General features: G+C 33.7%; 1 protein-coding gene across 2 annotated transcripts in view; it reads right to left on the reverse strand.

Annotated features, from left to right (window-relative positions):
- LOC148944665 (fork head domain transcription factor slp1-like) overlaps positions 1 to 12,723 on the reverse strand; it is a 98,683-nt gene that overhangs the window by 11,390 nt on the left and 74,570 nt on the right. For both annotated transcript variants that reach the window (XM_089100361.1, XM_089100362.1), the window contains one exon: positions 11,570 to 11,891. In XM_089100361.1, coding sequence (XP_088956487.1) covers positions 11,570 to 11,891 — 322 coding nt within the window. The remainder of the gene's footprint in view (positions 1 to 11,569; positions 11,892 to 12,723) is intronic.

Raw genomic sequence — 12,723 nt, forward strand, 5'->3', positions numbered from 1 at the left:
ATATATGGATTGAAACCCTGTGTATGTCCAATGGCGACTAAGTAAAACCCACAAGGAAATCCCGATTAATGTGAAGGTATTTCTCGCTTAACGGATTCTAATAAGACTTTAATATAATATTTATTTATTTAGTCCTGAAGGATTTGCTCAAACAATAGCCTTCTAAAAAGATATTGATGTCATTTCTTCATTATGCTTATATTCCTTGCCAAGCATTAACTGGAATCTACGGAGGCAAGCTTGGAAATCCTGCATCTAATGACCTTATTCAAAAGGCGAATACGAGGCACCAATGTTGACTTGCAATTACGGAAAAATTCGGAGACTAAGAACCTCTGCATTTCAGCCGTTAAACCCGGAGCCCCATAAGAACGTCTAAGCCAAGAAATAGGGAGGACATCAGAAAACTAGTGGGTATAGAGGTCTCCACTAGTCCTTGTTGTGTCTCGTTCCCCAATTGTAGTATCGTTTGCGTAAAACCGTGTGGTTATGACGCTGCAACATGCGTTTTTTATACAGCACGGACTAGCGTGAACAATGCAGGCAAAAAAAAATATTGTAAAAGTATACCTCAAACTTAATAATACAGGGTAAATTATGTTTATTTAATATCGATATTTCCGTTCTCAAAACAAATTGAAGAAATTTCTGTTTTAGATTTTCATTGTGAGTACCAATATTAGTGTATTTATTTAATTCTGTCTCATAGCTAAGAAATTATAACCAAATTAATGCGTGAATTATTGTATGTGTATTTACTTAAAAGAACAGGTGATTCTGTCGCGTTGTCTTTATTGCAGGAAAGTAAATGGACATTTTGGTCATCTAGTATTACAATAAGCTGCCCAGTACAAATACGACCCAGTAACATCTATTTTTATCATATCTCAACCAACGAAGAGTACTCACCATAACTCCAGGCAACTTTCATCCCAGCTTCGTCTAAGAAGACAACAGTTACCTTCGATCATCGTTTCTTCGACCATGAACAATATTACAAATAAGGTAACACTATATTTGAACCTCAGTATCAAGTGATTTAACGAACTATATAATCACATAAATTCTGAGAACTATATCGATCAGCACATGATAAAAGATATTTAACGATATTTGAAGTTAAAAGATACTTAAAGACATTTGAAGATATTTGAAACTGAAGTTAAAGACAATTTGAAGTTCAATTCTGAGAACTCCATCAATCAGCACACGATAGACGATATTTTAAGATAAAAGATACTTAAAGACATTCGAAGATATTTGAAGAATAAATTAAAGACAATTTGAAGTTTAATCCTTAGAACTCCATCGATCAACACACGATAAACGATAATCTAAGTTAAAAGATACTTAAAGACATTTGAAGATATTTGAAGACAAATTAAAGAAAATTTGAAGTTTAATTCTGAGAACTCCATCAATCAGCACACGATAGACGATATTCGAATTTAAAAGATACTTAAAGACATTTGAAGATATTTGAAGACAAATTAAAGACAATTTGAAGTTTAATTCTGAGAACTCCATCAATCAGCACACCAATCATCAATCAGCTCCATCAATCAGCACGATAGACGATATTCGAAGTTAAATGACACTTAAAGACATTTGAGGATATTTGAAGCAGAAATTAAAGACAATTTGAACTTTAACTCTGAGAACACCATCGAGCAGTACAAGATAAACAATATTTAAAGATATTTGAAGTTAGATGATAGTTGAAGAGATTCGAAGTTGAATTTAAAGACAATATATTAAGAGAGTCACTATAGTATGACGACAACCCATTTCAAAAGGCACAAATGAACAATTTTACGCGAGAATACATTCTCTATGTGCCTCAAAAATCCTAAAAATGATATGCTGAAAAGAAAAAACACCAACACCTGTAGTGGGAAGAATCATTTCCCAGTTGACCATTTGAACGATATTTAACGGTCATTTCCCAGTTGACTATTAGGAAAAACCTACCGTGTAAAGACAACTAGACTCAAACTGTTCCATGAAGAAACCATAACGTAAGTGCTTCGAAATTTTTGCCAGGACAAAAGGAGTGAAGGACCGTAATTTACAACAGAAGGGTGTAGTACACTAAGGACACAAAAGGTGATGAATAGATGTGAAGCTACATGTGTTACTTCCTAATAACTTTGACAATGCAAAAATCTAAATAGTGAAAGTGTTTTAATGTCATCTGTGAATATGTTGAACCAAATATTGTATGTTATAAATCATTTATGTATGTACCACAAGTAGAATTAGGTGTAATAATATTATTTTATTCATTTAACGTTGTTCATATTGTATTTATTAAGTAATATAGACAGCAAAAAAAAAAAGAGAACTACTTTAAAATTATAATAATCCAAACATAATTGTAAAATTAAAAGTATAAAGTTTTAGATATAGAAAAAGAAAAAAAAAAAAATATTTAGTATATTAGCTAACATATAAACAAAAAAAAAATTAGTCCGGTAGATGAATTTTAGATAGGGATGTAGAATAAAATAAGAAAAATAATTGAAAAATTTTAAAACTCCTGATAGGCAGTAACTAATGACGGGGCGTCATTATTTCATGGGAAGGGTGATATGTACCGGGAGTAAAACACGATATACCTGAAATACCAAAATAAAGTTCCTTCTTTAATTCAGACTCTATAATAAATCTAACTCTAGTTTCAAAAATGAAAACGACCTTAATCAGCAAAGACAAGAAACTGCAGTCTTTGGATTTCGCTAATACAGTGAGCAATAAGAAAAGTGCTACGCACAATATTTTTAAGGAAGTTTAAACGATAAGAACCGTGTGAACGCCTAAATCATCAAAAATATTTAAGACGTATTATTGGACGAGGGTTCGCGTCCTTGGGGCCCGTGAGCCAATGGCAGGCAGTCCCGAGAGCGCAGGACGAAAGAACTGCGCTTGGGAGTGGGGAAAATGTGTTTTTTAATTCTAATATGAAGTTGGATCTATAAGAGTTCGTACCGCAAATAATCTCGGTCACCATTTATTGTCTTTGAAGTGACCCATTGCTGTACAACTAAGCATGTAAGTTTAATAAATCTATTGTCTTTTTATAAGTGTTCATTTCTCTTGTATGTCTGAGTCTAGTCATATAATAGATAACTAGTTCTCCAGTTCCCAATGTGAATGCTCCCTAAGGAATCTGACCTCCAAGTGGCGCTATAGGAGAAATCTCGATCGCTACGAGCAAGTCTTTACGAGTCCCGCAAACAATCATTAAATGGTACACAGGTAAGGACAGGGCTTTGGAGATAATGCATTAAGCTTTGGACAAAAATACAATACAAATACAACTGCATAGGTGTAAAAACCAATACAATTGAAAATATAGTAATTATTAGCCAAATCTTCATCCTTTTGAATCCAATTCGCAAACATACTTAGCTACACATCAAAGTCTAGGCATAATCAGTATTGATCAAACATCATTTATTTCCTCTTTCATAAGAAGCCCTTGGTAAGCACAGGTAAGGACAGGGCTTTGGAGATAATGCATTAAGCTTTGGACAAAAATACAATACAAATACAACTGCATAGGTGTAAAAACCAATACAATTGAAAATATAGTAATTATTAGACAAATCTTCATCCTTTTGAATCCAATTCGCAAACATACTTAGCTACACATCAACGTCTAGGCATAATCAGTATTGATCAAACATCATTTATTTCCTCTTTCATAAGAAGCCCTTGGTAAGCACAGGTAAGGACAGGGCTTTGGAGATAATGCATTAAGCTTTGGACAAAAATACAATACAAATACCACTGCATAGGTGTAAAAACCAATACAATTGAAAATATAGTAATTATTAGCCAAATCTTCATCCTTTTGAATCCAATTCGCAAACATGCTTAGCTACACATCAACGTCTAGGCATAATCAGTATTGATCAAACATCATTTATTTCCTCTTTCATAAGAAGCCCTTGGTAAGGACAGGGCTTTGGAGATAATGCATTAAGCTTTGGACAAAAATACAATACAAATACAACTGCAAAGGTGTAAAAACCAATACAATTGAAAATATAGTAATTATTAGCCAAATCTTCATCCTTTTGAATCCAATTCGCAAACATGCTTAGCTACACATCAACGTCTAGGCATAATCAGTATTGATAAAACATCATTTATTTCCTCTTTCATAAGAAGCCCTTGGTAAGCACAGGTAAGGACAGGGCTTTGGAGATAATGCATTAAGCTTTGGACAAAAATACAATACAAATACAACTGCAAAGGTGTAAAAACCAATACAATTGAAAATATAGTAATTATTAGCCAAATCTTCATCCTTTTGAATCCAATTCGCAAACATGCTTAGCTACACATCAACGTCTAGGCATAATCAGTATTGATCAAACATCATTTATTTCCTCTTTCATAAGAAGCCCTTGGTAAGCACAGGTAAGGACAGGGCTTTGGAGATAATGCATTAAGCTTTGGACAAAAATACAATACAAATACAACTGCAAAGGTGTAAAAACCAATACAATTGAAAATATAGTAATTATTAGCCAAATCTTCATCCTTTTGAATCCAATTCGCAAACATGCTTAGCTACACATCAACGTCTAGGCATAATCAGTATTGATCAAACATCATTTATTTCCTCTTTCATAAGAAGCCCTTGGTAAGCACAGGTAAGGACAGGGCTTTGGAGATAATGCATTAAGCTGTGGACAAAAATACAATACAAATACCACTGCATAGGTGTAAAAACCAATACAATTGAAAATATAGTAATTATTAGCCAAATCTTCATCCTTTTGAATCCAATTCGCAAACATGCTTAGCTACACATCAACGTCTAGGCATAATCAGTATTGATCAAACATCATTTATTTCCTCTTTCATAAGAAGCCCTTGGTAAGAACAGGTAAGGACAGGGCTTTGTAGATAATGCATTAAGCTTTGGACAAAAATACAATACAAATACAACTGCATAGGTGTAAAAACCAATACAATTGAAAATATAGTAATTATTAGCCAAATCTTCATCCTTTTGAATCCAATTCGCAAACATGCTTAGCTACACATCAACGTCTAGGCATAATCAGTATTGATCAAACATCATTTATTTCCTCTTTCATAAGAAGCCCTTGGTAAGCACAGGTAAGGACAGGGCTTTGGAGATAATGCATTAAGCTTTGGACAAAAATACAATACAAATACAACTGCAAATGTGTAAAAACCAATACAATTGAAAATATAGTAATTATTAGCCAAATCTTCATCCTTTTGAATCCAATTCGCAAACATACTTAGCTACACATCAACGTCTAGGCATAATCAGTATTGATCAAACATCATTTATTTCCTCTTTAATAAGAAGCCCTTGGTAAGCACAGGTAAGGACAGGGCTTTGGAGATAATGCATTAAGCTTTGGACAAAAATACAATACAAATACAACTGCATAGGTGTAAAAACCAATACAATTGAAAATATAGTAATTATTAGCCAAATCTTCATCCTTTTGAATCCAATTCGCAAACATGCTTAGCTACACATCAACGTCTAGGCATAATCAGTATTGATCAAACATCATTTATTTCCTCTTTCATAAGAAGCCCTTGGTAAGCACAGTTAAGGACAGGGATTTTGAGATAATGCATTAAGCTTTGGACAAAAATACAATACAAATACAACTTCAAAGGTGTAAAAACCAATACAATTGAAAATATAGTAATTATTAGCCAAATCTTCATCCTTTTGAATCCAATTCGCAAACATGCTTAGCTACACATCAACGTCTAGGCATAATCAGTATTGATCAAACATCATTTATTTCCTCTATCATAAGAAGCCCTTGGTAAGCACAGGTAAGGACAGGGCTTTGGAGATAATGCATTAAGCTTTGGACAAAAATACAATACAAATACAACTGCAAAGGTGTAAAAACCAATACAATTGAAAATATAGTAATTATTAGCCAAATCTTCATCCTTTTGAATCCAATTCGCAAACATTCTTAGCTACACATCAACGTCTAGGCATAATCAGTATTGATCAAACATCATTTATTTCCTCTTTCATAAGAAGCCCTTGGTAAGCACAGGTAAGGACAGGGCTTTGGAGATAATGCATTAAGCTTTTGACAAAAATACAATACAAATACAACTGCATAGGTGTATAAACCAATACAATTGAAAATATAGTAATTATTAGCCAAATCTTCATCCTTTTGAATCCAATTCGCAAACATACTTAGCTACACATCAACGTCTAGGCATAATCAGTATTGATCAAACATCATTTATTTCCTCTTTCATAAGAAGCCCTTGGTAAGCACAGGTAAGGACAGGGCTTTGGAGATAATGCATTAAGCTATGGACAAAAATACAATACAAATACAACTGCATAGGTGTAAAAACCAATACAATTGAAAATATAGTAATTATTAGCCAAATCTTCATCCTTTAGAATCCAATTCGCAAACATACTTAGCTACACATCAACGTCTAGGCATAATCAGTATTGATCAAACATCATTTATTTCCTCTTTCATAAGAAGCCCTTGGTAAGCACAGGTAAGGACAGGGCTTTGGAGATAATGCATTAAGCTTTGGCCAAAAATACAATACAAATACAACTGCATAGGTGTAAAAACCAATACAATTGAAAATATAGTAATTATTAGCCAAATCTTCATCCTTTTGAATCCAATTCGCAAACATGCTTAGCTACACATCAACGTCTAGGCATAATCAGTATTGATCAAACATCATTTATTTCCTCTTTCATAAGAAGCCCTTGGTAAGCACAGGTAAGGACAGGGCTTTGGAGATAATGCATTAAGCTTTGGACAAAAATACAATACAAATACAACTGCAAAGGTGTAAAAACCAATACAATTGAAAATATATTAATTATTAGCCAAATCTTCATCCTTTTGAATCCAATTCGCAAACATGCTTAGCTACACATCAACGTCTAGGCATAATCAGTATTGATCAAACATCATTTATTTCCTCTTTCATAAGAAGCCCTTGGTAAGCACAGGTAAGGACAGGGCTTTGGAGATAATGCATTAAGCTTTGGACAAAAATACAATACAAATACAACTGCATAGGTGTAAAAACCAATACAATTGAAAATATATTAATTATTAGCCAAATCTTCATCCTTTTGAATCCAATTCGCAAACATACTTAGCTACACATCAACGTCTAGGCATAATCAGTATTGATCAAACATCATTTATTTCCTCTTTCATAAGAAGCCCTTGGTAAGCACAGGTAAGGACAGGGCTTTGGAGATAATGCATTAAGCTTTGGACAAAAATACAATACAAATACAACTGCATAGGTGTAAAAAGCAATACAATTGAAAATATAGTAATTATTAGCCAAATCTTCATCCTTTTGAATCCAATTCACAAACATGTTTAGCTAAACATTAAAGTTTAGACACAATCATTATTGACTAAACATAGTTTTGTTTCCTCTTTCATGAGTAGCCCTAATTAGCAATAAATAGCACTTGGTAGGCATACGTAAAGAAAGGAGTGACGTAATTTCGTGTAAATCCTTGGGGGGAGGGGGGCAAAGTTGGAGTCAATTTCACAAATTAAGTGAAAATGAAACTGAAAAATGATTCATATATTTCCATAAAGGCAAAGATATATTAAAGAAAACTGACCTATTTCTCTTGATACTTGATTTATGCGGGCTTATCTTGAGTTTGACAAGATTTTTTGCAGAAACTAAATTTTAGCAGGAGGGGGGAGGTCAAACTGAGGTATGGGGAGGGGGCGAACTTGGGTCTGGAAGGGGCAGTTGCTTCCCCTGCCCCATAGCAAATTACGTCCCTGAAGGAAAGGACTTAGGAGATAAAGCCTTTTTCCTGTTAAAATAATGGACAACCACAAAATGAGCATGAAGTGAAGAGGGGGAAAGCTTCCAGCCCTCTACTCTTTAGCAGTTTAACACATTTGCTTGAACATATAAGGTATTTGATTTCTGACTAAATCTTAGGCATTCTTTATATGATTCTATTAGCCCTAAAATCTTTTATTTTAGTATTACGTAAGCATTGACTTGCATTGACATTAGCATTGTGACATTATAAAATTAAATAGCCTACTGCTTAAACTTCTTTTTTATGTACTATTATAATTGAAAGAATCAAATTATTTTTATCAGTTTAATAATTAAATCAAATAAATACGTTTGATGATTTATTTGACATTAATAAGCTTTATTTAGGCATCAGTTAAGGGTTTGAGGTTGAATTAAAGTTGAATTGATAATTCATTTTAATTTGTTATGCATAATGTAATAAAAATCATATTTTTGATGCAAAATACTTTCGTAATTTTCAATAAAAGTAACTGCTTCTATTTTCTTTTGTTTTTTATTGTTTAAAATACCATTTTTTTTCTCTACTATATCACTTAAGATAGATTTGGCTATTTCACTAAAAACAGATGTCTTTCAGTGTTACCATCTGTATTCTATGTATTTTTTTTATCATCTTTACAAAACAAGCATGGACATAGAGGAGGTAGAATTTCTCTAAACTAGCCTATACATGAGTTTCTTTAAGATTTATTCTAATATTACTTAGATAAATTAAACACAAAATACCGACAAATCATAAAAATGGAATGCGGACCTCAATCAAGTTGTACAATCATGTGTAAGTAGAGAGCAATGTTGAAAGTCAAGATAAATAAATGTTGCTCTTAATTAAAAACGGTCTACCGTCTTCCCCCCTCCCTAATCTTTAGCTAAAGTTATTTTGAGGTTTAAAGAAAACAACATACATTTTCAAACATGCGCTCTGTTATTACAATGTTTTTATTGTTGTTGTGAACTTTATCATTTAAATAAAACATGCAACGTAATAAATACTCCACCCAAGAAGCAGAACTTGTCCGTGGGGGGGGGGGGCTTTTAACATAACTTTGAACAAGAAGAGAATACGAAACAAAAGACAAAGAGAGAGAGAGAAAGAGAGAATTTGAGAGTGAATGTTACTCATTGAGGGATATTTCTGTAACGTGCAGGTTCTCAGTTTCTTCCCAAAATTTTTGAATTATCCCTGGTAAATAAAACATTACCAGTTACCAGACAAACTGCATTTTCACATAGTGATAAACTATCAGCAAAGGGCAACTCAACTCTTAGCATCCAGAGAAAGGGACTTAAAAAATAAGAGCCTAATAAGAATAATCTCTGAAATGCCGAAAATTAATTTCACGCCACCTATTTCTAATTGTCGAAGAGGACATGACAAAGCTTATTCTTGAGGAAAGGCTCAATTCTCTCCGACCTCTGTCAAATAAGTGAAGGAGCGTAATTTGATAGGGGGAGGCGGGGAGCAACTACCCCCTCCAGACCCAAATTTGCCCCGCCCACAAGCTGAAAAAAAATTGTAAAACTAAAATCGTCTAAAATCGTAAATCGCTTCTATAAAAGAAAATCTTGTCAAAACTAAGATTAGCCTGCATAATTCAAGTATCCAGAGATACAGGTCTGTTTTCTTTAGTATATATTTGTCTTTATGGTAATAGATGGATCATTTTTCAGTTTTCACTGTCATTTTCACTTGATTTGGGATAATTGGTTCCAACTTTGACCCCCCCCCCCCCTCTTCCTCCCAGATTTTGACGATATTACACCACTGAATAAGTGTATGAATTCAATCGTTATTTTGCTCTAAGAACCAGCCCGCGATCCGGCAGAAGTTACTAACTGTCAGTACACGTATTGAACGTTTCGTCCAATTATGTTCGTTCAAATGAAGGGTCTTTAATGGCTAAACTTTCTTTCAATTTTTATCTGAAGGGGCTAAAGGAAATTGTAAAATTTGGGCTTCAAAATGTCTTAGTTGAAAACTAAGGCACTCCTCAAAGAAATACCCACCGCCCCCTTCCCTTTAACACGTGCATCCATACAAATCCGTAAACAAAAGAAAGAAGCCTGCAAGTAATGGCCTACAAAAGACGTTAGCAAAAATTTTCCATTTGTCATATATATTCACAATTGTATGGTTATCTCCTTTGAGTTGTACGTTGCAATTGCTATAATAATTTATTATGTATCTTATTGTCTTAAGCATCATTGTTCAGACGGCAGCACGGAGCTTCTATGCATGGCTTTTTGGTAATTTTAAACCAATTGGCTACCTTACGGGTTTCCCTCATTGCATGTTGGCCTTATTCGGATCAAAGTAGTTGTTTCAGGGCAACAAATGGCTTAGAATGGCACTATATTTTGATGTAATCTCTATTGCTGCTTGAAAAGAGCCAAACCTTAAAATGTTGATGTCAATTAGGGTAACCGTCTCTAGTGATTTATCACTATCGCTGTTCCTGCCAAGAGATCTTTAACAATTTTATTTTAAGTTTCAGTAATTTTTTCCTTTTATTCGCAATTTTTCTCCTAGAATTATGAATAAAACAAAATTCAAACAAAAAAATTCGACTCTAGTCTTGAGGATGCAGTCTACAAGCAAGCATATATTGCCATAGAAGGCACAATATGGTGCTTTTTTAGTTTTTTTTCCATTCGCGTAACTTTCCGTTTAGATTTCTCATTTCTTAAGAATATACTCTAGTTTCCTCAGACAGTTTCCTCAATTCAGCAAAGTCAAAAGTTATAAGATCCAGTACTCTATAAGATCGTTCATTGGTGATCAACCCGCGTACAAGAACAATCAGTACCCACGTCTACACGAACAAGCAGATGCTCGACCAGAGAGCAGTACTGGCACTAGGCATGTGCAACCTGTGCAGCTGCACGGACCCCCTGTCACCAGGGGCCTCTCATCTCAGTGAAATTAAATCCAAAAATACAAGGTCATGTGAATGATTTGCTATCTCTACACAGCTTAGGAAATACCGCACAGAACGATCCCCTATGCTGCATGACAAAAACATACCCTGAAATCACATTTGAGACCACAAAACATTACACAATAAGGTTTAATTAAATGAGTGATATAAATGCGATTCCCATGTTAGTACTAATAGCCGTTGGCGCCCTGCAAAGTTATATTGCACAGGGCCCAAAAAGATGTAGCACCCCTACTGCCACAGAGCTAGCACATCACAGACATAGAACCCTATTTGCATGATGAGATCTGTATCTCTGTTTGTTTCCCTGTAGGGTGACAAGAATTTCGACGAAAACAGTATCACTTTTATGAAACCAGTATAGTTTTTTTTTTTTTTTCATCTCTACGTAGCATACCTTCTATCTCCTTGGGCAAAAAATATAGGTTTTTTTAAATCCTGTATCACCAAAACTACTTTTTTTTATACCAGCTTCATGAAGAAAACAAGTAAATTATAATTTTAGTACTTTTATTGCCCATTCAGCAATTTGTTTTTGCTCTAAAGATTTTACTGATTTTATTTATGACTTGGTGGCAACCCTGGTACCAGTGTCACCAAGACCAACCCTACCGCGGAAAAAATGTAAAAGAAAATACGAAAATTAAAATAAGTAGGTTACATTTTCAACATATAAAAAAAGGAACATCATGATTTTTAAGCAAACTTAAGCTTTAAATTAAATCGTGAAAAACACACCAATTTACCTTTTGCACCATGGTGGGATACATTCTCACTAGATTTACAAGAGGCACAGAAAAAGGTTCATAAATCCTCGTTAAAGAGCCTTTCTTAATATCATCGAACTTTTCAGGATGATTCAACCATTTTTCTGCCACGCTCTTCTTTTTTAGAACCTTAGAGACTTTGTTCTTGATTCTGTGCGTTAATAATGGGTCAATTGTCCAGTAGTTCAGTCTTTTGTTTCCTTGATACTGAATCTTCTTAAACCAACGACAGAAACTTAGTGTGTGTCGTACAACATTTTTCCATTGGGGAAGAGTTGTTTTAAAGTATTGAAAGTTTTCCCTAAAAGAAAAACGGTAGTTAATTTTGGTCGATGGAAATTAGCACGAAATTAAGTCAATAAATAAATTTTGAAAAGTTTTTCGACTATTTTATTAGATTCACTTAAAGCTACAAAAAAACAATAGCCCCCAACAGAGACCAGAGCTCATAAAGCTGAGTATATAAATAATAGACAATATAAAAAAATACATCTCGTCATAATCAAAATAACAGTGAAAATTAATTTGCTTAACCAAAAAAACAACGACAAAAACATAGAAAACGAAAAAAATGCCGGGAAGGAGGGGCCATTTCAATTTGGGGACACTAAAATACACACACACACAAAAATATAATATATCTAAATATTTCATCATCATTAGTCAATAAACAATCTTTATATTTCCTTCTTTAATTTCAGCTAAGAGTTTCGGATGAATCAATTAAGAGTTTTGTCATTCAGATTATATTTGTTTGAAATTGATGGTATTTGCTGCCTAAATGAAAACAAGACCTTTCAGAACTTAAAAAAGGAATCCGTATATGGTGTTCTAGAACGCCAGCGAGCCGAAAAATCAGGCAAAATCAACAGAGAATTTTCACACAAACAAATACTAGGATTTTGTATTTGCAAATTTCTAATAAGTCTAATATTTGGAACCTAACAAATTTATCAAGTTCAACTTGATAAATTTAACAAGTTCAACTTCCCCCTCAACATTTCCTGAAATTTTCACCTTAATACCTTTCGTGTTCGTGTTTTATTGCTACATATATAATGTTCATAAAAGAACTTGTGCAAACCAGTAGCTTAAACGATATTTCATAATAGTAAGAAACTTTGCCATGAGCG

Source organism: Artemia sp. Qi Xiang Cuo, chromosome 14 (assembly GCF_049724085.1).
Source record: "Artemia sp. Qi Xiang Cuo chromosome 14, ASM4972408v1, whole genome shotgun sequence".
In the NCBI taxonomy this organism is placed as follows: Eukaryota; Metazoa; Arthropoda; class Branchiopoda; order Anostraca; family Artemiidae; genus Artemia; species Artemia sp. Qi Xiang Cuo.